The sequence below is a fragment of the Podarcis erhardii genome (genome assembly GCF_964252035.2).
Source record: "Podarcis erhardii genome assembly, chromosome: 4".
NCBI classification, from domain to species: domain Eukaryota; kingdom Metazoa; phylum Chordata; class Lepidosauria; order Squamata; family Lacertidae; genus Podarcis; species Podarcis erhardii.
The window spans coordinates 57,218,445-57,246,211 of record NC_138508.1 but is presented as its reverse complement, the minus strand read 5'-3'; the positions used below and the strand labels follow the sequence as shown (position 1 = coordinate 57,246,211).

Genomic DNA, 27,767 nt, shown 5'->3' with positions numbered 1-27,767 from the left:
GCGAATGAGCACACCTTGAGTCACCTGGGGAAAGGAGACGGCGCCGCCAGATGGGAGGGCGCTCAGTCGGCGAAGGGAGGCCGTGCAGTTCAGGTGTGTCTCGCGCGGGGGGGCGAGTCGTCCGGCTGTCACACTGGGGGAAGAATCCGGGGGCCGCATGGAGAAGGAGGGCCGCTCGGCGTGGCCCATGGGGCTGCTGAAAACCTTCGACGCCAGCGAGTTCGGCAGTTGGGAGAAGATCGGCTCGGGAGGCTTCGGGCAGGTTTACAAAGTCCGCCACGTCCACTGGAAAACCTGGCTCGCCATCAAGTGCTCGCCCAGCCTGCATGTGGATGAGAAGTAAGGGCCCGTCGGAGCGCCGGGCTGGGCGTCGGGGAGGAGGAGGGAGCGCCGGGCGCCTGGTTGGACTTCCCCGACCGAGGCTCGCTTGGCAGCGGAGCAGCCGGAACCCCTGAGCTGGGCTCAGGCTGCTCGCGGGTGGGGTGTCTTGTCAACTAGAAGTGGCGCGGTTTTATTTTTGGGCGTTGTTTTGCAAGTGCAGTCCAGAATACGCGCGACGGGCGCCTCGGCGAAGCCTTCGAAGGGCTGCCCGGGCTGCCTTGTGACCTTTGGAGCGGTTCCCTTGGTTTCCAGAGGTGGACGGTCCCGTTGCCCTCGAGACTGCCGCGCGGAGTCGTGCAGGTGTCGAGCCACCAGGGACCAAGAGAGCCCGATCTGCTGGGCTTACTTCGGAGGAGGCACGCTCAGGGTGGCGCTGCGAGTCGCAGGCGGCAAACCTGCTTGCACCCGCCCCCCGCCCCTTGGGAACTTCCCACGCTGAGCCCAGCTGCAGTTCTGGGCTGCTGCTGCTAGCTAGGAAGGGATTCCCCGTTTGGTCAAAAGCACGTTTTAGACAGGGCTGCTGCTGGGTTTGAAAACTTAATATACAGTGGTGTTTTGTTTTGAAAATCCGCTTTGGTTCAGATGTTCGCATTTTCATTTCCTGTTGCATAGTTCGGGGTCGGGGGCAGCGCGGTGCGCGCGCTTAAGAATATGCTTGTAATTTGCAGTTTCAAAGACGGCGCTGCTTTCCTACGCGAGGCTTATGCAAGGAATTTGTCCTGATTGTGTCATCGACTTCTTAGGGAAGTCTGGTAGTTAAACGCCTGTCTCTTGTGCTGCTTGGATTGCATAGAGAGGAAGCTAGGACGAAAAAAACCCGCCCGTTTTATTTCCCTCCTTCGGCTGGTTTGCTTTGCACAGCCTAGGAAAGGTGCAGAGTTGATTTCAGTTTGCTGAGCCGCCTGGAGGAAAGAAAGGGATAGAAAAGAGAGATTAAGGAAAAGATTGGTTTCACTAAAAATCCCATGTGTGCTTTCCAACTAAGTCCTACTCCGAGTAGACCCATTGAAGTCAGTGGTTCTACTCGGAGGGCGATTTGCAGGCTGCCACGCCATCGGTCCACTTGAAGGGCCTTTTGGCGAAACACTTCGGCTCCATGAAAGCGAAGCAGAAACACTTTGAAAGGGGCACCGTCCGCTTCCCACGGTCCTGTCCCGTCCCAACATCTGCAGCTCCGGTTCGCTCGCTGCCTCCGGTTGTTTGCTCCTCGCTTGTGAAACGATTATTTTCATTATACGCCGCCGCGCATGCAATACGTTTGCTTACAAAGGGCGCTTTTGCACCGCGAGGCCAATTTGCCTGCAGATTTGCGGTAATGGCCCCTTTGTAATGCACTTGCTTAATGAAAGGGAGGCTGCATTTATAAGCAAAACGCGTTGGCAACAGTACGGGACGCTGGGAGCGATCGGCTTGTCGCTGCCTGCATAGGTGTGCTTCGGAGTTCGGTGGAAAGGACTGGCTGTTCTGCAAGGAGGGTGGCGTGCAATGGAAGCGGTGGAGGAGAAGGGAGAGGTTTTCTGGGCCTTGGTTTGGCTTGGCATTGTGTTTGGTGGGCTTGGAAAAGGCAGATCTTGAAGGAATGGTTAGCAACAACTGGTTGGACCCAGACTAAAAAGTTTTGTTGCACTTGGACCCCACAGAAATGAGTGTGACAAGTTACTCATGGTGACCAGTAACTTCCAATTAATTTCAGTGGAACTAACTTAGGGTGTTGCAAGGTCAGTGCTCCTCATGCGTGCAAGTTTTTTGCATGGACCACATGACATTGTTGGCAGAAAAATTGCCTTTTTTAAAAATAGAGAGATTTACCATTTCTGGGGGAAATTGGATATTTATTTATTAAATGTATTTCTCACCCTTCTTCCCAAAGGATTAAAAAAAAAACTTGTTGCTAGTTGACTGCTTGCAATATCTAAACAACCCATTTGCAAATTAAGTCTTAATCTAGCCTAAATTTCTTGCTGAAGGGGTCACTTGCTGCTTCACACATGAGACTAGGTTGCAAAATGCAGCATGCTTTGGTCCTAAATGTCTTCGAAAGCAAATCCTTGTTGCATCGTTTTATCCCAGAAATCACCAGCAAAAGTCCTGAGCTGCCATTTAGAAATTGTCAATTCTGGAAATTAAAAGTATAGCTTTATTCATATCTCCTCAGAAGCAAGTTGTCACTGTGCTTGGTGGACTTCCTCAGTGGTAACCATAGTTCTGTGGGACAGCGCACTTGTTTTGCATGGAGAAGGTCCCAGGTTGTTTCAGTCCCTGGCACCTTAGGATCAGGTAGCAAGGTGATGGGAAGATGTGGGAAGAACCCTGGATACCTGATGATAGTTAGAGCCAGGTGGACAAATAATCTGACCTGGTATAAGGCTTCAGTGTAATACCCTGAGCCGTTTTTAGCAACAGATCACAAATATTTGGCTTCTGATCTGAGAACCTGTGAAGTTTTCTTTTTAATTTTGGGATTCTACCCCCAAGCATAGCTCATTCTCTTGGGGCAACTTTGTAGGCATCAAAAATATGAAACCGATCGCTATCTTCACATTTATTTGCAGTACTAAAGTCTGCTGAACAAAGCTTTAACAAACCTGTAAAAGTCATCCCTCATTTGATGTATAGTTGGTTGATGGATGTATATATTGCTTTCGCTCTACATGAACTCTAAATCACACTGCAGGTTCCCCGCAGTTTGCAACATCTCACAGGTGGATGAATGATCAGAGTGATGTGTATAGAGTGCCCTAAATGTGTTATACAGTAGTCATATTTTTATATTTATCCTAATTTTCAGAGCTTGTGTAGTTCATGGAAAAACAAACATCAGAGAGAAATAGTAAACACTCTAGAGTGCCTACAGCATTGAAATTGTATTGCAGGACCAACTTGTCTGCAAACGCTGGTTTCAAAAATCTCTCACCGCTTTTGAAAACTTGGGCTTATATATGTGAATATGTCAATTTAGCTACATCACTCAGACATCACTTTAAACTGCTACAATGGAATTTGATTGCTAAGTTGTCAGCGCTTATTGCAAAATGTTCCACGCACTTGGTACTCACTATTCAGTCATGATTTTTGAGCAATACCTAGACTAAAGTATTTGACCCACTACTACTGGAGGTCAGGGAAAAGCACTTTTGGTATAAGACCTATCCACTGTACATTTAAATGCTTTTCATATGTTAAAAATATTGATTCTGACACAACACTGCTAACAGCAAAGTATTGAAAAAGGAACCACTGAGGCGATCTAGCCCAGTTCTCTGTCTGCCCATCTACTCACCTGTTCCCACAGGTCAAGCTGTAGAACCCATACCATAGCGTGCAACAAGATGAAAGAATATAGCTTCAAATGCCAAGCCCTTTATTTTAGGATGGCACATTCTCCCATCCTGATTTGGAGAAAAAAACAATTTGATCTCAAGTGCAATGATCTCTGTTGGCGGAAACCATATCCTGGCCTAAGACAGGTAGCTCCACAGAATCATGGGGTTCCTTGAGGGTATCCATAAGACATATTGCCCCAAATCCAGTTGCCCACTATTATTGATAATTCATTGCAATGTATTGCCAGGCTGTAAATAACAGATCTTGCTGTTGCTCGGCTTTTCCTTGGAGTGTTCCTGAAAGCACATCCCTGATTCTCTGCCGTTTCGCAAGAGGCCCACAGCAGGTAGATGAATGTGGAAAGTTTGAACATTGCTGTGTAAGTCACTCACACTGGGTATACGAGTTCACAGGAAAAGGAAGGCCATGACAAAAAATAATTTGAGAGCTCTGTATGTGTAGACAGACAGGGAAACTTTCCTGATCCTTCTGTGCCCCAACTGGGGATCTGGAATACAAAGCCGTTTGTCAACTCATTCATCTCTACTCGGAATCGAGTAGATTCCAACAACTCTTCCACGAGACTACTGCAAAAAGTCATGCTTTTAAAAGGAGAAACGTCTGTAAGCAAAAACCATCTCGTGGAATCCGACCCATAAGCGTGAGCACTTTCTAGCCATTGAAGAGCTGTGCTATTCACTGGTGTATGTAATAAGCGTCTGTTAATAATGGGGGCTGTACGAGTGGAATAGTCTCCCTCAGTAGATGGTGGACTCTCCTTCCTTGGAGGCTTTTAAGCAGAGGGTGCGTGGCCATCTGTCATGGATGCTTTAGTTGAGATTCCTGCATTGCAGGGGGTTGGATTAGATGACCCTTGTGGACCCTTCCAACTCTATGATTCACTTCTAGTGGGAGGTAAAACCAGGAGTGTTCTACCAGTGTTAGTTTTGTTGAAGACTTAGCTTGGCTGCTTCTATTTTGATGGAGGCAAGAATGTTTAAAAATACCATTCCTGAAATATATCTGGGAAAAGTGCAAGCCCTAAGCGGCCATAGAGATATAAAATGGGCTCCTTTTTGTGACGCAAGAAATGTGCATGCTCTCAAATAGCGCGTAGCTCTCCACCATCATTTTTAATTTTTTCCTCTTCCTGAATCTCTTCTTAATATTTCTGTACATATTTCTGGACTTGCAGTGTTCTTCTGTGAGGAAGAAATCATCTGGCCCTTAACTTCCTCTCTCTCTGTGTGTGTGTGTGTGTGTGTGTGTGTGTGTGTTCCAGTGGCGGAGATTGTTAGCTGAAGGATTTGAGAGTCCTGTTCCTAGTTATTTGGAGATGGTCCACACCTTCTTGTCAGGACCAACCCTTCACTGACCTTGTTCTGCACCCTTCTTGTGTGTTTCTGTCTGTTCAAGGAATGTGTTCTTGAACTGTGATAATGTTTCTTGCTTGCCTGGATGTAGAAATTGTGATGGTGTGTGTATGTGTATATATACTGTTGGCAGCCTGGAATGTAGCCTACTATACAAAGGTGAGTGCCACATCCTTTAGCTTGGCCACTTCTGCCCCAGCCACACCAAGTACTGGCATGTGGCCCCTAGAAAATTCATCAGAAAGGACTGTGGCCCTCAAACTAAGAAGGTTCCCCCTTCCTGTCTATAGTGAAAAATCACATTATGTTTTCTCATTATGTAAAAAAAAGCATTAGACAGTAACGTGAAGGAAAGTTCTGGCTAACTTGTCCTTTTGAATCATGACTCCTGTTGCAATAGTGCCTGTACCCGTTTGTTCGTACAGCTTAGAGGGACAATGAATATTTTTGTTTCTAAAAAATGCCTCGCTGCAGGAAGTAAGCTGATCTCAGATTTGGAAAGAACAGTGTGTGATTCAGTAATGAATAAACCACGATGCTAAAAACTTTATCTAGGTAAGTGAAGGATTAGAAGATTCTTCCCCACCCCCCTGCCTAGCTGGGCAGGACTGCAAGACTTTGCAAAAAGAATTAGAAGCTGGTTACCTTACTGCCTCAAGAGCTGCTTGTTAAAGGCTACTTTGAAGTGGGGTCTTGGATGGCTCTGGCCAGGATCACCTTGCGCCTTCATAACTGTATGCAATGATGGTGACTAAATATAGTTGCTAAACCTGTTGTATATAACTAATGACCTTTGCCATACTTCAAGCAGAAAGAAGCGAAGGACACCTTCAACCGGGTGTCTGCGGTGCTTCTTGCCTACAGTGTACTGGGTGGGCCTACTGTAGTGTTGATGATGGTAATGATGGGGTTTAACCACTTTGGGCAGGCTACTGGTAAGAACTTCATGCTCACCGAGTTAAACTTCATGCACTCTTGGCTGGGAGCAGTTCCCAGCACATTATAGGCCCTACCTCAATCAGGGCATGTGTTGGCTTGTGCTGCTAAGCTTTGCCCGTTGCAGCTCCAGAGGTCAAAGTAGGCAGCAGGCACCAAAGCAGGAAGTGCTTTGGGTGCTTTCTTTTGAAGTGCAAACAAATGAGATGGCATGCAAGCAGGATCTTCTCTTTAGGCCCATTGTGATATTAGAAAAACACAAAGGCCTATGCCTGGGGAGGGGAGCGGAGAAAGGCTGGGTTATAATGGAGGGATAGTTTCCTGATGGCCTATCTGTGTCGTGGTATCAAACCCTTTGTATTGAGGTATAACCATGTTGCAACTAGATTAATTTGTATGGTTGATAATTCTTCTCTAAGTGAGTCTTTGGATACTGTTCTGTTCTTTTCTTTTCTTTGTGCAACTTGTCATAGATTTACAACTGGGGGTTCCACTTAATGTGATTTGATTTCCATGGATGTTGTTTGTGTGCCAGTGTCTACAGGTTCTCATCCTTTCTTTGTGTGGGTCTTCTTTTCATCTCTCCGAAGGTCACTGCCTAAGAATGGAGGAGAGAGACATAATTGTTGACTTTTGTTTGTGTGTGTTTGTTATGAACTAGAGATTGATTCTGATTCTCTCTAGTAGAGAGTTTTTCATACAGTAAACGCCACACAGCATGACTAATGATGAATGGCATCTCAGACAGATGAGTGTTGAGGCGGACAGGGTGTAGAGCCGAGCTGTATCTGAAATCCTCTTTGAGCCCAGAAGGCAGCTTGCTAGTTCAGAACAAAACAAGATCAGACCAAAGCCTCATCTAGTCCACCATCTTGTTCTCATGGTGACCAACCAAGTGAGCTTCCTTGGAGGGAGGAGATGTAGCCCAGTAGTGGGTAAGATCACAGTATGTGCATGTTGTGGCTACCGTTCTAACTTCCTAAGTGTTCAGAAGTATCTCTGTATTTGTGTTTGACCTATGCTGAAATTTACCATGACTTTCTCACCAAGGTCACTATTGGAATATTGTTGCCATCCCCAAACTATTTAGGCTGTGAGAGTTGTAGGCTGGAACTGGGAGCAAGACTACTTTTGGGGCAGTCTGTTTGGGGGGGGGGTCAGAAAGAAAGCTAATGCTATTATGCTTGAAATAAGGGCTTCGATTTTAATTCTCCCTGGGTGCAATTATTTTTAAATAAGGAATTTCCCCTCTTAAAAATAGATTCCTCAGAATTCTTAACATTAGAGGATGATTCCCATCCACAGAGTCCAAGACAATAAGATCACAGCATATAAACATCTGTGTGCTGTGTTTTTTTATATCACATGAGCCAGGTTGCCATGGGCAACTAAGGCACAACTTTATTGCTTTTTAAAGCTAGATAATATCTAGGCAATTACAGTTCTGCATGGGACCTTTGAGAATTGGACACCGCACAGCAAAGTTGCTGCCTACTCCTTTCCACCAGCTGCTGTGCGTTATTATGTCACACCAGCTAGGTCCACTCAGAGCACTGCACTGGGGAGGGTGGTAAAATAGCAGCAGCAGCAGCAGCATTGGGAAAGGGAGTGCTAAGATTTATCAAGGATTTCCCCTTGACATCATGTTGTAAAATTTAACTTGGTTAGTATCAGGAATGTGGCTTGTTGCAAATTTGGGTAGGAGCTGGGGATCTTTGGAAACAGCTCTTCTTTGGGAACAGACTGGTGATGGTGGTCAATCAGCTGCAAAGCATTTAGCCCTGCAAGCCTTCACAATGTAACAGGAAGCTACTTGGCTCCTTATAAAAAGCAAAAAGCAAAAGCAAACGCAAAATTAAGCCCTAAAAGCTTTTACGGTGGGTTTTCTTTTTTAATGGCAGTAAATAGATTGACACCTTTTCATTATGTGGCAAAATGCCTCAGTTAAATGCAAGTTGGCAGAGATGTTATTTTTTAAAATTTCTCATTATTTCCATTTCTCCTTGTGCTTCTTTGTTCAATAAGTCAATCTCTATTCTCTGTCTTTGGTAAGATTGCTTCTCTGGAGCCCTTTTACCAATCCCCTTGCTGTCAGGTATAGGAAGCCTGTGGCCCTGCAGATATTGTGGACTCCTCAACTCCCATCAGCCCCAGCCAGCATGGCCAGGCGTCAGGGATGATGGGAGCTGCTGTCCCACAATATCTGATGGCTGCCCAGCTCCTCATCCCATGTATGTATGTATATATGGTAGTATTTTTCTCCCTTTCCCCTTTGATCCAATTGCCTTTTGAGTCATAGTCACGGCAGAGTACAATCCACAAACTCAAATCTATTTTTGCTTTTATGCTTAATCATGACTTAGATGTCATTATGACGGTCATGCAGTATGTAAATAAAGTCTTTCACTTTCCATTTGCTGTGATGACTGAGTCTCAAATATTGAATGGGGTACTTTGTTTTTCTTCTTTTGAATTAAAAAGGAAACCAGGTTGTATTACTATTTGTTGCAAGTCATCTTCTGTAACTTGAAGAAACAGATCCAAATAGATTTTCATATAAATATCCAGATCTTATAAGATTGTGCCTTGTCACCTATGGCCTTGCTGCTGGAACTGATACTGAACCAATACACAAGTATTTTTTATTGAAATGCTATCCTTAAGTAGAGGAATATCCATAATTACAGTTGTACACCTTGGTAGGATAAGACTGAAGGCTGAATCAGTACTCATACCTGGCATTGCAGTTGCAAAGCCAAGAGGAGCTCAGCTTGGAGCCCACTTGAAGAAGAGGCGGAGAGTTATCTTTATGCCACAGTTCGCTTCTCCAAAGAGATACACTAATGTTAGAAAGATAATGCAAACAGAAAAAAGTATTATAAGCAGGAAACTGAAATGTGTTTCATGTGCCTAAAAGTGAATGAGACACGAAGAGGAACAAACACCAAAGTATTTTACTTGAGAGGCAAATAAGGAAGGGAATACATCTGAACGACAGACACTTTTCATTCAGTTATACCTAATAGAGAAAAGCATATTGTCTCCTCCTGTTCAAAATGTGTTTTCAAAACAATGAAATTAGGGAAGCCTTTGGGCAGTTTTTAGTACTTTAGAACTTGTGCCTCTCAGTACTTCAGGATATGCACAGGAGTTGTGTAAAAACCCCTCAAAACTAGTAGCAATTGCTAGGAGACAAGCAGAGTTGCTTGTCCCAAATGCAGATAACATATTAGGTTGGGCTTGGGTCCTGTATTGGAATGTGCACAGGTATATAGATAAAGTTAATCTTTTTTTGCTGGAAAATTAAATAAGAGGAATAATTATTATTGATAGAGATCTCCAGGTTGAGTATTTTAATGTCCTGATCATTTGCATATATATGCAGTATATATTTTACTGACTACTGTGGGATCATTATCTCCTCTCTTTGGAGTAATAATGAAGCATTTAACTGGCTTCTCTCAGGAAGTACATGCTAGAAACGTGTACTTTTAAAGCAGTGTTGCTTGCCTAGCAAGTTTTTATAATTGGAATTTTTAGAGTACAATCCTTTGGGTGTTATAATAAAGGAGATACATATTTGAACAATGCAAAGGGAACAATAAAACTTTCTAAGAGGCAACGGGAGGGATGCAGAAGAAGTGAGTGGCATACCTTAGGGGTTCCTTTAAAAGCTCTTCTGATTGATTATTACACATATTTGATGGATCACCTGATCTGCTGCCATGGATTTTGTCCAACAGGTAGGCTGTGCATGTACTGAACCTTTAAAGCACGTTCAAAATACATCCTTTCCCACAAATAATTCTGATCTAGGTTACCCCTCACAGAGTTAGTTCCCAACAACCCTTAACAATCTACAGTGCCCAGAATTCTTTGAGGGAGAGAATGTGTTTTGAACATGCTTTAAAGCTGAAGTGTGTACACAGCTGTAGTCTTGCTGCTGATTGGGGGAAATCAAGTGGGGGGAAAATTCTCTATCCCCCATACAAAGTATGCGCAGGCTGATTTGGAGTGTGACTGTTTACAGCTACTTATGCATTAGAAAATTAGATCCATATGGAAAACGTCTTTCTTTTTCAATGGTAAGAGTTTTAAATTTGGAAAATAAATAACATTCTGTGAATATTGGCCCTCATGGAATTTGCTAGTCATTCAGCATTCTGGATAGTGAGGAAAGTGTTAATTCAGGAGAAATACTTTTAGCCGCATCTGCTGCTCCGTTAACTGCTTAATGTTAGTCTGAAAGACTAAGGGGAAATTAGAATTATGGAATTGGAAAGAAGCCATTTCACATTTTCAAAACCACCTTCACTCATTGTGCAGAGAGTGGGATTGTGCATGCTGACCTCCTCAGATTCAGTGGGACATCTGAAAATGGTTTCATCACATTGACAGCTATATGCACATGGATCTTCCATGTGCTCAGTATCTTGCAGATATAGCTGGACGAGTGCAAAGGTCCCTTCCAGATGTTTTGCTGAATGTGCAGAGGTGGCAGGGGGACATTATGAGGGCATCTGAAGAGAGCTGGATGTCTGTGATTCTCTAAACATTATGTCCTTGGGTGATAGGTTAAAGGAAAAGGGACCTCTGACCATTAGGTCTAGTTGCAGACGACTCTGGGGTTACGACGCTCATCTCGCTTTATTGGCCGAGGGAGCCGGCGTACAGCTTTCGGGTCATGTGGCCAGCATGACTAAACCGCTTCTGGCGAACCAGAGCAGCGCACAGAAATGCCGCTTACCTTCCCTCTGGAGCAGTACCTATTTATCTACTTGCACTTTGATGTGCTTTTGAACTACTAGGTTGGCAGGAGCAGGGACCGAGCAAACGGAGCTCACCCCGTCATGGGGATTTGAACCACGGACCTTCTGATCGGCAAGCCCTAGGCTCTGTGGTTTAACCAACGGCGCCACCCGCGTCCATTTTGGGTGATAGGTTTGGATTAGATATATTTCGGAATTTTAAACCCATTAATTTTTAGTGTGCCTAGTCTTACCACTTCGTTAGATACCTCCATTGTGTTAAGACTGAGATGAAAAGGCACAAAAGTGAGATGAACATGTTTGTCCTTTATTATATTTAATCAAGAAGAATAGATACATATCACTGGGGATAATGGAACAGGACCTTGCCAATAAAATCTTTTGACAAGCTGTGTCCTGTGCTTAGAACTTGAGCAATGTCAACCAGGTGAGTGCAGGTATCTTTCATCGTTGTTCAATTATGTACATGTGGTGTCCTCTGACAGTTTAGTAGTCCTCAGTGTGATGAAAAAATTGAGAATATTTGATAGCTAATATTCTGAAGCCCTCTTCATGCACTTGGTGTGTATATTTGTGGTATAAAATTTGGAATGGAGAAAAAGCACACACACAGGTCCTGCCACCAACATCCCTGTGCATGCTGGTTCCTCTCTCAGACTTTCCTGCATTGAGATGGAACATCTAAAGTGGAGCAGAAGTGTGTTCTCATGAATCCCCATAGATTCCTCTTTGTGACCGGGACCCCTATTAAGCAGGATTCCTGATCACAAGGATGATTCTAAGCAAGTTCAGCTTAATGTGCTTAGGACCTCCCTTCAGACCCTTCCCTCTCAATGCAGTAAAATCTAAAATGAGGCTATTTCAGGAGGGGGCTTGGGTGCATTGCCTCCCCCCTTTTTTTGCCCACACACATTCAGATGAACTCTTGAATAGGGCTACTGTACCTATCCTATTTAGAATGCTAGTTCATTCCCCTTTCTGTTTACTTGGCAAACAAGGCATAAAGCAGGGAAGAACTTTCTGAAACAAACCTCTGTTCATACAGAAGTTGGAGGCCACTGGCTTTCTCTTGTCCACAGCAAAAACCTCCCTTTTCAAGTTCCTCTCCCATACAGAGCTTGCAAGATTTTTAGCAATGCAGTCCACAAGGTAAATGTCATTTTATATGGAAATTATTGGTAAACTTTACCTTTCTTAGTTTCTAACAAGTTCCTTCCTGTTTCTTTCCCCACCACTGGACTCAGAACTTCAGTTCCTGGGCTTTCCCTAGCCAAAAAAGTGTCAGTGGCTGGAGATGAGCACGTAGTATTCACCACATGTCCTTTCCGTGCTCCCAGTTGAATCCCAGGGTCAGTCCATGGGATCTTCTGCCCCTGCTGCCATTCCCCTTTGCTGTAGCTACCTGCTTACTCCCTCATTTGGAGATGGCAAGTAAAGAAGCAGCTTGAGAACCAAGGATCAGGAATGTCCATATGCCTTCTGTCTCTCAGAGGTGGTCCAGATTGGGCTCAGAGGGGGAGTGTCAAGTAGATGGGCAACAGTAAGTAGCAGGAGAACTGTGGGTGGGGGCTTGGGAGCCTCTTTCCCAAGGGGCTCCCTAAAATCAGGAACCAGCTTTCATTTAACATTGTGTGTAAATTTGCCTTTGACTTGGTGGTGGCTTTTATTTTGCCTGTTTGGTCTACAACCGCCCACCCACTTTCACAAATTCCACCTCAGTATTCGGAGATCTTCTGCAGTTTGTATCCCACGCTAGCTGGAGCTCGGTGAGTTATGTACGCTTAGGGGCAAGAGTTGGCTGCGCTGCTCACTCACTGACACTCCCTTCCTCCTTGTCATGTCAAAGCACCCTGGAGTTTCTCTTCAAAAGTAATTATCTTAAAAGATAGGTGCCTCAGGGCAGTAATAGCAGCCACACCGGATGCTGGAAAGAGACCCCACCATCTGTTCCCACACCCAGTCTGTAGCATTGAGGTGGGGAGGAGAACTTAAGAAGGGCCTCCAAGTCTCCTCTTGAAGGAGACTACAATTCAACTCTCTAGTTTGAACCTTCTTGATGTGACTCATTGGTCCTGAAAGACAACATTACTGTACCAGATTCTTACTTCTAGATATGGACTTGCTAGCTAATGTCTGTATATTCAATTTAATGACTGGCTACCTAGCACTGATTTCACTTATTTTTCACCGTTCTCAAATGAAACACTCTTCTAGGGCATCAGTATAAGTATCCGCTTCTGTCCCTATTTTAGGTAGGACTAGCCCTTTCCCCTTGTTATTATATGTATTGATGCCTTCACCAATTGGGTGCCTTCCAGCTGATGGGGGTTGTAGTCAAAAGCAGCTGGAGGGCACCTGGTTGTTGAAGTCTGATGTACTGAATTCTTGAACAATACTGGATTGTTTCTGCCACATACAGTCGTTTTGGCTGACACAATGGCACTTGATGAATTAGGAGGACTTGGCCTCATGACATCTTTGGGGGCATTTAGCAAATAATATAGAAAACTTGAAAATACTAGGAGTCTTATGGACGCTTTTGTATTTAGGTCACACTGGAGTCTATTTTTATGTTGCTTTCAAGTAAGGTAAATGCAGTGACTTGAACAGACTTCTCATCTTGCTATGTGTAGCCATGTTCAAATTACATCAGCTTCATTGTGTTTCCCATCAACAAAGACCATGATTGGATTCTGTTTATCATAGTGTTCTTAATCCTGGGCTGGATTCAATTTAGCTGCTGTTTGGGTGGGAAGCAACATCTCATACAACTGAGCTCTTCCCTCCCTCCCCCCTCTGCACGCCCCACCACTTAACCCTGCTCTTGAGGGTTGGGGAAAGCCCTAGAACATGTCTGGGGGCACATGGTGGGAGGAGAGAGTCCTGTTGTGTGAGTGGACCTCATTCCTTGCATACACACACCCTGTACTTTGTGCTACATTGAATTCTACTCTCCCTTGGTAGAAAGCTTGGTCCTAAACAATGGAATAAAATGTCTTAAAATGGGAGCACTAACAGGCAATAGAAAGAGCTTGTGTCTAACAGGGCCTGCAAACAGCACAATTTTTTTATTACAGTCCTTTACAAACTGTAAATTACAGCTTTGCTTGAGTGTCTCCCCCCCCCCCCCCCGTTGCTCCTTCCTCTGCAGTCATGAGGTCTCTAAATAATTTCAAAACTATGGAATAGGGAGATTTGTATTGCTAGTCTAAAGTTTTGGGGCTGTTAGCTAGGCATCTGAATCTGGGAGTTTGCTCAGCGTAACTCTGTTTAGCGATGAAAACTGCTAGATGACTGGGACAAGTTATGCATACTGTCTTCTGCTAACCTACCCCATAGTTTACAGTGAGAATAAAATAGAATAACCTCTGTGCATGCCATCCTGTGCTTCTTGGAAAAGGTTGGAATGAAAATGTGGATAACAAGTCTTAGATACTTGAAAGATCAAGAAGAATCTTTCTAGAGCAGGCCAAAGAGACATCCTGTTCTCACAGTGCTTAATCACATGCCAATCTAAAATCCAGGGAGTAGAAGCCTAGGAGAGTTCACTTTAGATCTGTGTTCTAACTTTTTCATCATAGCGCAGATAAAATTCAATACCATGATGAATATTTTAAGTGCTTCACAAAGGTTGTAATAAGAGAAGTTTTATGATACTCTTATCTATTTAACCTTTTTGTGCTGCCTGGACAAAAGGATGATTATTTATGAGCCAAAATTATGTGCATATTCTAGTTCTCTGTAACCACCTAAATGAGATTAGTAACTGTAAGACCATCCTGCAGCTTTCAAATGAAACCCATTTACAAATGATTTTGACTTGATAAAATGTACACAACTTAGAAATTCCAGAGAAGTTAAATTTCAGCTCTGTAAAACACAGCAGCTGAGTTGCATATCATGGTAAGCCATGCATAATGGTGTGCTGTGAACAGGAGAATCACTCCTCCTTTGCTCTACCCCACTAGTCAGTGGGAGGAACAAACCACAATCCTTGGCTTAGCATTATAACCAAACCCATAGATCACAACTGGTAAGCAAGAACAAACCTTGGCTTCAGATCATGATTTGTTTGGGCAACAACAAACCATGATCTCCAGTTCAGACATAATGCTATGCCAAAGATTGTGAATACATTAATGGATACATAAAAATGTATGCACTAAATATCAGTAAAATGGAAGAATTTTCCATACAAAATTTGAAGCTAATAAATGGTTGAAATGCTATTGATAAATATAAACTAAAGTCCTGTACTTTACCCTTTTTCCATAGGGAGCGTATGGAACTGTTGGAAGAAGCCAAGAAGATGGAAATGGCAAAATTTCGCTACATCCTTCCAGTCTATGGCATCTGTAAAGAGCCTGTGGGCTTGGTCATGGAGTACATGGAGACAGGATCACTGGAGAAGCTCCTGGCTGCAGAACCGCTGCCTTGGGACCTGCGCTTCCGAATCATCCATGAAACAGCTGTGGGCATGAACTTCCTTCATTGCATGTCCCCACCTCTGCTTCACCTGGATCTTAAACCAGCAAACATACTGCTTGATGGCCATTATCATGTCAAGGTATGTCCTAGGCCATTGCTATTTGACCCACAATTTTTTTGCCATCATCATCACAATGAGACTGAAGGAGAGGTTTGTCTCTGGGCCTTTCAATGCAAATTTCTCTTAGATGTGCATGATGTGAAACTTGGTTGTGAGTTCAGTGTCACATGTTATCCTTGCTTTATAGCAGGAGTGGGGAACCTGTGGCTTTCTAGATGTTGTTGGACTATAACTCCCATCCGTACAAGCCAGCATGGCTGGAGGTGATGCAAGTTGTTGTTCACCAATATCTGAAGGGCCAAAGGTTACCCACCCCTGCTTTAAAAGTTTGTCACTGTTTGCTAAACACAGTTACAGCTTCTTCTTTTTTTTTTTTTAAAGAGTACCAGGGAAGGAAAAAAGCAAGACATTGCAAAGGTGTTTTTTATTTTTTAATCAACTTTCAGAAAATGCTATTGTGGTAGTGAGTAAATAGTGGTCGTACGGACCAATCCTAACTGTAAGCAATCTTATGTTTATAATTGAAAGCTCTTTGTGTAAGAGGTTGTATGATAGTGAGGGGAAATAAACAGGAAAACATGTTGGGTTGATACCCATGTTTTTCTCTGCATAGATGGATAGTTGCAGTGTGGTATTACAAACCAACATCTTTCCCATATATAAAATACTTTATGGAATATTTTAATGCAGGTGTGCACAATTAATCTTGAATTGTGGCATATAACAAACATCCTGTAGCTTATAACCAAGAGAGGTTAATTTGCCAAACAAGCTGCCCTGTTTAACTAACCATCGCTGTAAACAAGGAGCCTTGGTTCACATGTAAAACTAAGCCAATGTTCTTAGAAACAGAAAGGAAATTCTGCAGAAACCCTTCTCCTTGCTATAAGAGCCTGATTACTTGCTCAGACTTGCTGAGGCGCATCTGCAGTCCACTAAAACAAGAATTACTATTAGAGTTGGAAATGGATTTCACTGTTTCTTTTTCAACTAATTAATTGCGAAAATTCTGTTCCTGTGTAATGTGCTTAGTATCTTGCTACTTGTGGTGTGAATGAGAACAGACAGATCTTTGTAAAAATAGCCTATGTTTGGTTTTGGAACATATGGATATGGTTCAGGAGGGAGTTGGTGTGTTCAGTGCTTGAAACAGCTCATTCATGTAGTGGGGAGCCATGGTTTACCATTAATATCTGAACTGCACCCTAGATTTTTAGATAGTTGCACAGCATTAAAGTTACAGTGATGCCTGGATTCCTTGGGGGCTGAGGAATTTAGAGCTTGTTTCTGTTCCCAGTTCAAAACTCCTTAATTTTCTAAAAATTCATCTTCTCAAACTTTGATGTTCCCCCAAAAAACATAATGGTATGCTACACTGCCAGAATACAGGAAATTGCTTTGGTTACAGATATTATATATAAACATTATATTCGGTTATATTTATATATAAATATTCAATTATAGCTGCATACTTATATTTGCCGGTTCCATGCAATAGATGTTTTAAGTCCTATGCATTTTTAAGAAAGTAGCAGAATACCTTTCTTTACTTAGATGTAAAAACAACAGAGCATTTTTGGGCACCTTAAGGTGCCACAAGGCTCTGTTGCACAAAACAAAACAAAAACCCACCAGACTACCCCCCTGGAAATGGACTCAAATGTGTTTCTGATTTTATTTGTGAGGTTTGTGTTTAGAAGTTCTCATCTCAAAAACTGATTCCAGAGGGTTGGAGGAAACTCCATAGCATTTGGGGGAATTTTTTTTAGAAGGGAACATAAATAATGCCCTTCTCCAAAAGAAAGTGCTCACAAACAGAAGTGCCTTTTGAATCCAAGTTCAAAGCTCTCCAGTCGCATACTTATATCTGACAACTAAACACACAGAAGTCATAGCAGCAGGGCTTACTTTTTAATCCAGCTTTATTACTCGATAGGCTATCCTTGGCTTAGAGTGCGGTGCAATAAAACTCCTTACCAATGACTTTTCTTTTCATTCCCCACTTGGCATCTTCCATAGTTGTGCTCTATAACCTTTGAAGCTGCTCTAGTTCCAGCCTTATGGTTAGATTGCGATCCAAGTTGTTGGAGTACTTCTAGTTGTGTGTGTGTGTGTGTGTGTGTGTGTGTGTGTGTGTTTGTTTGTTTGTTTAGCTTCTTTTTATAGTGCCTTTTATGTGCATGGCACTGTATAAAGAACAGGTGTCATCAGTCCCTGGTCCAAAAAGGGCCTTTCATTCTAATGTAGAATCAGGCAAGCAGCTGAGGAAGGAGGGAAATGGAAGCATGGGAAGAAGAGTTTATTATTCCAGTGGTGCATCCTTTAATTTAGTTACATTGAGGCATAGCGACCATGGGGACGAGGGAGTGGCAGGTACAGAGGCAGGAGGTGAAAGGAAGCAGAAGGCAGTGAGTAGGACTGAGATTGGGAGACACAGAGGGGGCAGGTGCCATAATGTTCAAGGGTGTCTCTAGGGGTCTAAATACTCAGGGCACACACAGGACTCTTCAGAGCTTCTGGTAGTTGCCGGAGTTCTTGGGGGTGGAAGGAGCCATAGAGCAACCACCCGGGCCCACCCTAGCAATCCGGATTCACTTTTCTGAAAGCAGTTCTTGTAAGGGGTTATAGCATTCCAAAACAGGGCTCCAGCCAAGACTATTTAACAGGCAAGAGCAGCTGAACGAGGAGTTCAGGTTAGCTGAAAATAGGTGTCCAAGCTGTGTTTTGCATGGAAATATGAGTGAGGAGACATAGCTTGCTGTAACCGAAGTTGCTTTTGTCTCTCTTCCATGGGGTTCAAAGAATGTGTGTTGCAAGTTAGTCACACCCTGTAGCTGTTCACACATATCTCTGCAATAATTTTAATAGCCTGAGATCACATTATTTGTAAAGGGGATTTGATACTTGGTTTCATTTCTCCCTTTGCCAAATGTTATTACCTGGTTGTGTGGGAGGCTATTGCAGAATTCCCTTAGAACTTTGATGTTTGCACCCAGAGTTGTACAAAGGGTGAAAGCAAGGCCCTCAAAATTCGGCTAATCTGTGCATGCCTATCCAAACTGGTATCCAGATTACTGGATGGAATGCAAAATTCTAAGTACTACATTGCTGCATTTGGCTGTACTGTCTGCCACCCATAGGCATGTCAGAAGGTGTCTTGAATCTAATTAAAAGCCCTTCTTTTATGACTGTATTTTTGTGTGTGTTGCATGGTTCCCACTGATGTTAATAGGAGTTGTATGACTAAACGTCATGCTCAGTGTTAGAAACTTACTTCAAAGCATCTAATTTTAAACCCACAAGACTCCTTCCAGAATGCAGCTCTCTTGCCAAGGCTTTGAGAGTCCTTGAAGGCAAAACTCAGTTTGATTTAGTTGTCAGAGCATTCTGATATGCTCAAAGCTGCAGCTCTACTTCTTGTTGTGTTCTGATTATAATGATAACAATTTGGTTAAAACAGAGACTTGTAAGATGAGTTTGCATTGTCTAGTGATTCATAATCCCAAAATTAGTCACTTTTGCACCTGGGTCCTCCAAAAATTAGTGTGCCATTGCATCTGGTCAGAAGATTTTTCCTCCGTAGCAGAAATCAAGTTATACAAAAGTTTAGACAATAAGCTCTTTTGTCACTTGGTGCGGGAGAAATTGGCGGGGGGTGGGGTGGGGAATATCTAAAACATGAGCCTTTGGTAGTTTACCTTGCCCCGCTCCCCTTGGCTTGGCTGAAGTTTGAGCTGAGACTTCAGGAATCACTATAAAAGCTCTTGTTTCAAAAATATGTGAACTCAGGGTGTGTCTGGATATTTACATTCAGGGACAAATACGTTGAATCTTTCCCCACTTCCTTCTCCACCCTGTGCATCTAACTGCTTTGGAAACATCTTTGCTGTTGTTTCCCATTAGATTATCCCCCCCCCCTTGCACCCATACTGTCATTTCTCCTATCAGGCCAACTAACTTAACAACAACAACAACAACAACAACAATGTAAGTGGTTTGCAGTGGTGTGTACTTATTAAACATTACTTGCCCTGAGCTTCAGGGTTGGCAAATTACAAATGAAAATAAAGTAATCTTTAACCAAAAGCAGTCAGTAACCTTCCATCCCTTTCTCTTTCTTTCATCTCCTGTTCTTCCCTCTGTTGCACATCATTTTGTTCCAAGTACATAACTACAAATATCTCTCTTAAAGTGATCCTCATTGGTGCAACAGTCACCTAACTTATAAAGTCACTCCTTCTAAGTATTTCCCTAGGTTTGCAGTGTCTTGCACTACATTCCTAAATAGCTAGGGAAAAACAAGTGTTTCAGGAGGTAGAATAATAAGGCCTCTGCTTAGCCTTGTGCAGAAAGGCTTCAAATATGTGGAGCATTAACAGTTCTGTTTATGAGACCGTTGAGTTTTGTGTCTCCTGCCAGCTCCTTCCCCTTGAATCTCCTAAGCAAAATCCTGGAAGAAAATCTATGGATTTATTTTGTTTGGACACTTAAACATAATTGGGTGTGTATAAACTCTTAAGAAGTGCTTTCTGTTACTTGCTTATTCTTTCCATAGCCATCTGCCTGATGCTCACCAGTTGTCGCTTTCATTTCTTTTTGGGAATGAGGAATCCTTTTTTTGTCACTCGCTGGGTATGCAGAGTTGCTGTAATTTCTACAGGCAAACTGTATCTCTTTCATAAAATTATTTCCTCACATAATATTTAGCAGATATCAGCAAGTTTTCTTGTTTGGGAGGGACAAACAGTACTGATTTGTGAGGCTCAGAGTAAGCACTTAAGCCCAACTATCTCCAACGCTCTAAACCACTGTGTTTGTGCAACCACACATGCAGAAATGATTTTGCAGACTACTCTAACTGGAACTCTCTTTTTTTTTTAACTTTATCAGATTTCAGACTTTGGATTAGCCAAGTGCAATGGCCTTTCACATTCACATGATCTCAGCATGGATGGGCTTTGTGGCACTATAGCATACCTGCCCCCAGAACGCATTAAAGAGAAGACCCGGTACTTTGATACTAAACATGATGTCTACAGGTTTGTACTTTTCTTCCTCAGTGCATCTGTTCCTCTCCAGTATTTTCTAGTTAATCTGGTAGAATTAAACTCTCAGGAAATCCTTAGAATTGATATTTTGTTTAACCATTTTGTTACAATTGAATATCAACAAAACAGGACACAAAGGCCAAGTCTTCAAAACTCGGGAGATACCTAAGGTAGTCATTGTAGCATTAATGCAATGCACTTGTCTCATGCCAGCCAAAGTTTTGATAAATCAACCTGTATTTGAATTCCTTCTTGAACTGGCAAAACCAAGCCACATCTGCAGATATTTCTTGATTCTTTAGGAAGCAGTGTTGGAACCCAGTTGATCATTTTCCAGACCTCCTAATTTTCTTTGGTGCCATCTGGGTCAAGCTGATCTGGGTTACACCTCAACATGCCAAGCCACTTGAGAGGCATTAAAAGCAAGGTTCATGCACTGTGTAACGAGTGCTGTTTCAGTGATCACGTTTCATTAATGTCCAGCCCAAAGGTGACATTGTCAACAGGCTGTGGAGATGCAGTATGCAAGCACAGTGGGTGTGTAACATCTCTTTCTGTGCTCCAAAAGTGAAGTTGATCAGCTGTAGATTCAGGACAAGGAATAGAAAGTAATTTTTGTACACAAGGCATAATTAGAACAGGGTTGTCCGGAAGTTGTTGGACTACAACTCCTATCATCCATGACTACTGACCAAGCAGGCGAGGACTAATAGGACTTGTAGTCCAATAAATATCTGGATGGCACCAGGATAGATCTTGGTCTGGTCTACAAAGACAATTCTTACGTTCTTTTGAGACCCATTCTCAATTCTAGCATACCTAATTTGTATTTGATGGCCTGAGATGATTAGCACTAGAAAGCCTAACAGTAATCAAGAAAGAGAGAGAGCATCCTATGATTTTTATAAAGTTAACATTAACTGATGTTTCTATTTGCAGCTTTTCCATTGTTATCTGGGGAGTTCTCACACAGAAAAAGCCCTTTTCAGGTAAGCAAATAAATATTTGTTTAATGGATCATATTTTAGATTAGCACATCAAACGAAAGTCCTCTTCAAGTGTGTGTATGCCCACCCTGATGAGACTAGCCTTCAGAATGCCCAAGCTTCATCACTGCCAATTGTACATCTGTTCTAGCTGCTTAACAACCACACCTTTCATGCATAGCTTTGAGGAAACCTCAGCTATTATTTCTGCACTGAAAGCCAGACTGGAGACCATAGTGTGTCAGGCTTGATAAGGAACAAAAGGATAATTGCATCTACCCTCATATGAATAGATGGGGACATGATGCATCCACCAGTGTCCTCTTAACAGTTAGCCAAGCTGTTCAGACCTCAACATCCTGTAAGTAAAGAGCAGGCAGTCTTTACTTTAACCTGAAACAATGTATGTAGGGAGCTAGGCAACATACCTTCTGCCATTACCAGCTGATCCAGATACCCTAACCTATGAGACCTATGAGTCAGTTGAAATATGTACCTCTCTCTTCTAGAAAGAGAACCCTAACAGGAAAGAGGACTCTGATTAAGGTGATATATGCTATTGGTCAGAGGCTGCTTCAGTTCTCAGAATAATCTTGATTTGTGCCTTTTCCTTTGCAGAAGAGAATAATATTCTACATATTATGGTGAAAGTAGTGAATGGCCACCGCCCAGAGTTGCCAGCTGTCTCCAGATCCAGACCTCATGAGTGTAACAGCTTGATCAAACTGATGCAAAAGTGCTGGCAAGATGATCCTAGCAAAAGGCCAACATTTCAAGGTAAACTTTTTACCGACTAGTTGGCAAACCCAGTGAGTCATTTCAGTGTTCGGGACTATACTAATCCCTGGTAGAGCTCCACCAAAATCTTGTAAAAATGATGAATGCAAAGTATACCCAACCCACTCTTTTGCGCAGGCAGCAGTATGGGACACTTCCTGACTACAGGGAAGGGATTATACAAGAACTTGTCCGATCATGAAAGTGTTGATTTAGATGTCAAATGATCTGGCTAGCTCCCCAAGTTGTTGCCTAGGTTTAACGCTTTGATCCTTAAAATCCCAGGTAAAATGTTAGATGTCTGTTTTTTCTTACTGTGTATTCTGTAGCATGAAAGAGGTGTCATGAAGAGTAAGTTAAGGTCATGTTTGATTAGCCTTAAAAAGCAGGTTGAAGTATCAGCATAGTCTGAAATGCTACAGCAGATGATTGAATGTGGTTTTACTGCCATATTGCAGTTTGTACAGCTTCCTTATGTTACAGTTAACTTTGCGGATAAGAGCCTTCTGCAATTTCTGTTATAGGAAGAGCCTTGCTGGATCTGGTTCAGCATTCTGTTTTCTTGAAGGTGTGTGTGTGTGTGTGTGTTTGCACAAAAGCATGCTGGGGTGGGGGTGCAAATCCTTCACTTGGCACAACAACTAATCTTCTCTCCTGGTGACGGATTTGAACATGGCTCCATAACCTGCTATGCTGTGCAACTGGCATACTCTATTCCATCTAAGTAGGTTTTGTGGTGACATAATACAGTCTTTACAGGGCAGAAATTCTCCGCAGAGTTAATTGCTTACACAGAGGAAGTAAGGCATATTGGGGAAATATGTTGCTGTAGCAGTGGGAGTTTGGATCAACAACACCTTGATTCAAAAATTATGATAATGTTATATAGAGTGGTTGACCAAACTTCCAAGTAGGAAGCGGTATCCTCTAGCAGCTGGATAGTTTAGTTTCGCTTATCTAAATTGGCCAGTTGTTGAGAAAGAGATTGTGGCATATGGGAAATATACACAGTTGCTGTAAATGATGCACATATTATTTGACCCATCTTCTGCTAGTATAAATCTAATCGTTGGCTTTTGTTTTTGTTTTTAAGAAATTACTTCTGAAACAGAAGACCTTTGTGAAAAGCCAGAGACTGAAAACAAGGAATTGATAGTTCAGGAGGACACCAAGGATACTCGGACTTACCCCAAGGTATGTACTGTATGTGAAAAATAGAGATAACTTGATATTGGTGCCTTCTTCCCCTACTGGGTAACATTTGACAAGCACTTTCAATTTATAATTTCCTCCCTCTTCCACCCACCCCCCTTTGTTCCAGGAGCTGCCTGGACTATCCCAGCTAAAGCAAGGGTCTGAACCCTCCTCATCTAAGGATTACAGCCTTTCAGAGTTGTTGTCCCAACTTGACTCGGGAATTTCACAAACAGAAGAGCCCGAAGAACTCAGCCGTAGCGCTTCTGAATCTAGGCTTGCTTCCAGCGACAAGAGGCTTTCAGGAGTGTCCTCAGTAGACTCTGCCTTTTCTTCACGTGGTTCCCTATCACTGTCATTTGAGAGAGAGAATTCTGAAAGTGGTAAGGGTTTTATAGTTTTAGCAAACAATAACTTGGAAAAACGAATTTGGGGTGTGTGTTGGGACTGGGTGGCTGTGGGAATTAGTGGTTTCTCGTGTCCTATATTGAAGGCACCTTTGCCATGAGATGATCATTTGTGGTAGGATGTGGCACAGCCAGCACAAGGTCCGCTCCCTCATTTTTCCATGGCAATCAGCTGGCTGTGTGTTTTAAGATGTTGCATATCAATCATTGCTCCCCCTCATTTTCATAGGCTTCCAAAGAAGTTGTGAGCAATGATCATGATGTCTCTTGGGGTGATACCCAACTAAGTCATATTCAGAGTAAGCCCTAGACTTAGGCTTTCTGTTGTGAAGTTAGCCGCCACCTCAAAAGGGTTGCTTGATCTTTATCTTGTTTGTTTGATAGCAAACCAATTGCACACCACAATTCTGCCAAGACCTTAAAACTGGGCTGGGGAACCTTTAGCCCTTCAAGGTGTTGTTGGGCTCCATCTGTACCAGCCAATATGGCCATTGCTTAGGGATGATGGAAGTTATAGTCCAGCAACATCTGGAGGGTCAGAGTTTCTCCAGTTCTGCCTTAAAACATAAGCATTTGAGGGGCAAAGGCTTCTTTCCATGAAATGTGTCCTGAGTGTTCCTAGGAAGGTGATAGTATGAAGAATGCATTGTGCAATGGATGAATAATGAATCTGCATAGGGAACACAGACAGCCGTCAGGCTAGTGGTCCATCTAGCCCAGTATTATCTACTCTGGCACTGGCTCTGCAGGGTCTTTAGCAGGGCCATTCCTATTACCTGGTCCTCCTTTAATTGGAGATGCCAGCAATTGAGCATATTTATCTCCCACTGAACTTTGGTGATAATTTTCATAATCGTGGCAGGAATATTTTCAGCTACAGGAATATTGTCTGGGTAGCTGAATTTATATTTGTGGCACATCAAATCATATTGCAGTCAGATAGTTGAGGCACAACACAAAGATGAATGCTTGACCATGAGCTGGCCTTAAATGTTTCATTGTTCTGAGGATTAGGAGCCTTATCTGCATACGAGGATTGGAGAGTGTGTTTTGTAAAGTCTATTTCATGACGCTGGACACCCATCTGTGTGTGTTACTCTTTTTCCCTGGAAAAGCAATAGAACTTCACTAAATTGCCAGAAGCATAATAGTCCTAGCTGCTTGTGTGCATGTGCAGCAGACACCAAGTACATGGGATCCTAGCAAGCTGCATGAGTAATGTGCCCCAAAAGCTGATAACCCTCCTACCCACAGCATGAGTAGTACAATCCAGGTGGAAGATGGACATGTTGGCACCTGCCCAGTGTGCAAAAAGATGGGAGCAGGGGAAGAGGAGGTGCTTCCTATGCTTTGGCTTCAATGGTAGCATGAAGAGTGGAACTGCCATTTATTTATTTCTCTTGTGCCTTTAATATATGGTTGCCATGGAAGTCTAATGTTGCTCTTTGCTTCTCCAGATCTTGGTTCCACGGACATCCAGAAAAGAAAGCTGGCCGAGGCGATTGCATCTGGAGACACCGGCAAACTGATGAAGATTCTCCAGCCGCAGGATGTTGACCTGGTTTTGGATGGGAACTATAGCCTCCTGCATTTGGCTGTTGAGTCAGGCCAAGAAGAGTGTGTCAAGTGGCTCCTCCTTTACAATGCCAACCCCAACCTGACCAACAAGAGAGGCTCCACACCCCTCCACATGGCCATAGAGAAGAAGAATAAAAGCATTGTGGAGCTGCTCCTGGCGAGGAAAATCAACGTGAACGCTAAGGATGAGGACCAGTGGACAGCACTTCACTTTGCTGCGCTGAACGGGGATGAGCTGAGCACCAGGCTTCTTCTGGAGAAGAACGCCTCGCTGAACGAAGTAGACTTTGAAGGAAGAGCTCCCATCCATGTGGCCTGCCAGTATGGCCAAGAGAACATTGTGCGCATCTTCCTGAGAAGAGGGGTTAATGCAGATATCAAAGGGAAGGAAGGCTGGGTGCCTTTGCATTATGCAGCCTGGCAAGGTCACCTGTCCATCGTGAAGCTTCTTGCCAAGCAGTCCGGGGTGAATGTGAATGCACAGACAGTGGATGGGAGAACCCCTTTGCACCTGGCAGCCCAGAGAGGGCATTACAGAGTAGCTCGTACACTTGTGGACCTGAAGTCGGATGTCAACATCAGAAACGCCTCGCTCCACACCGCTCTCCATGTTGCTGCTGAAACCGGACACACGGGCACTTCGAGGATGCTCCTCAACCGGGGCGCAGACGTAGAAGCGACGACAGCCGAAGGCTGCACTGCACTCCACCTGGCAGCCTGCAGGGGCCACTTATCGACCACCAAGTTGCTGGTTGAAGAAGGTGCCAATGTCCTGGCCAAGGGGCCTTCCAAGAGGACGGCACTGCACTTTGCTGCTGGAAATGGACATTGGGAAGTAGTAGAGGAGCTTGTCAGCCCAGAGAATGTAAACGACCCCGATGAGGAAGGCTTCACGGCTCTACATCTGGCAGCGAAAGGCGGACATCCACGCACCCTCGAGGTTCTGTTAAAGCATGGCGCCCTCACATTTCAGACCCCTCTGCAGACGACTAAACAAAATGGATACAGTGCTGTTACTATGCTACTCGGTGAGAGCTAAGTGAACAGACTGCTTGTTTATGTCTTTTGACTTTCCATGGAGACTCTGGGAGCCTGACGATCAGGGTTTTCCCTCTGACTGCTCCTGTGTCATGTGTATGAGTCTGCTTAAATTTGCAGGTGAGTCTGGGTTCTATCCTGGCAGAAGCAGCATTGTTGATGTAGCAATGCGTTCTAATGAACCGAGGGAGCGTGGGAGCAGGAGCCATGAAATCCTGAGCACGGAGACTGACACTTTCCTGTGATGTGCTGTTGAGCAAGCCATATGTAAAGACTCTATGTTCTTTCCCTGGGGCTTCAGCAGTGCGGGGAGTTGATCTGCCCTGAAGATGGTATGAGGAGCAATTTGCATTGCATTGCTTTAAGCAGACACTTGTTGCGTTCCGGACAGAGTCAGTATCTTAATATTTCAATCTTTCTCTTGTTTTTACATTCAGACAAATGATGGGGAAGGTGTCTTCAAACATCATGCTAGAATGTTTTTGAAATTGATTTCCCCACCCCCCCACCCCGTTGCGTACAAAAAGTACTCTAGCAATCGAAATCTGTTTCACAGTGCGCAAGAGTTTGTTGAAAAAGAATGTAAGAAGTGCCTATTTCAAAGCCACACATTTCTGTGTCCTCAAATTGTTGAGCTTTCCTTTTACCCTAGTCAGCAAGTCTTTGCAATTAGAACTGTTAGCATTCAAAAGTTAACTGAAGGCAGTATTGCATAGAAATTGGTGATGTAGAATACACTGGTACGTGCGCGTGCACACACACACACACACACACACACACACACACACACAGAGTGGGCCCACAACTTAGTGATTGCAAACTTAAAATGGGCTGGAAGTGGAGGGGCAAATAAATAAATGAAGAGTGGGGGAAGTGCACTATTCCCCACTCTCCAGTTATTTATTTCCACCCCCACTTGTGCACCCAGTGGGTTTTCCTGCCAGGGAAAGAGCTCCCAGGGCCCTCCTGAAACCTTCCAAGAACCCAGTTAGCAGCCCTGTGCCCCACAGGGCAGGAGGGGCATTCATGGGGTTCCTGACTTTACACGATGCTGCCTTTGCATGTGGACCCCTGGAACCAAACCCTTGCGTAGGTGGCGGGCCCACTGTGTAGGCACACACAAGGTGTGTTTAAATTTCTTAAAATGATTTTGAATGGTTGTAGTTTTTAAATGGTGTAGATTATGAACCACGTGTACAGTACTGCCCTGCCTTCTGAATTTTGCTGTGTTCGGTAGCCTAATTTAAAGATATACTGTGTATATATAGTATTTCAGTTCATTGTGCCTCTTTTTCTACTGCAGAAAGTGGTGCCTCTTCAGACATGGGTATGTTTTAATACGCCTTTTGTAATGTTCATAATTTTTTCAAGTGTTCAAATAAAGTCTGGTTCATCCATTTAAAAAAA

At 43.4% G+C, this 27,767-nt stretch overlaps 1 protein-coding gene across 2 annotated transcripts; it reads left to right on the top strand.

Annotated features, from left to right (window-relative positions):
• RIPK4 (receptor interacting serine/threonine kinase 4) lies at positions 1 to 27,767 on the top strand. 2 transcript variants are annotated; one of them, XM_081860924.1, is made up of 8 exons: positions 1 to 93; positions 15,059 to 15,350; positions 20,223 to 20,371; positions 21,320 to 21,369; positions 21,985 to 22,143; positions 23,237 to 23,337; positions 23,465 to 23,720; positions 25,202 to 27,767. In XM_081860924.1, exons 2-8 carry the CDS (start codon positions 15,066 to 15,068, stop codon positions 26,359 to 26,361), a joined length of 2,160 nt encoding a protein of 719 aa, XP_081717050.1. In that variant the 5' UTR covers positions 1 to 93; positions 15,059 to 15,065; the 3' UTR covers positions 26,362 to 27,767. The 2 variants fall into 2 exon arrangements, with proteins under 2 accessions (XP_081717050.1, XP_081717049.1); XM_081860923.1 differs by lacking the exon at positions 1 to 93 and adding an exon at positions 100 to 339.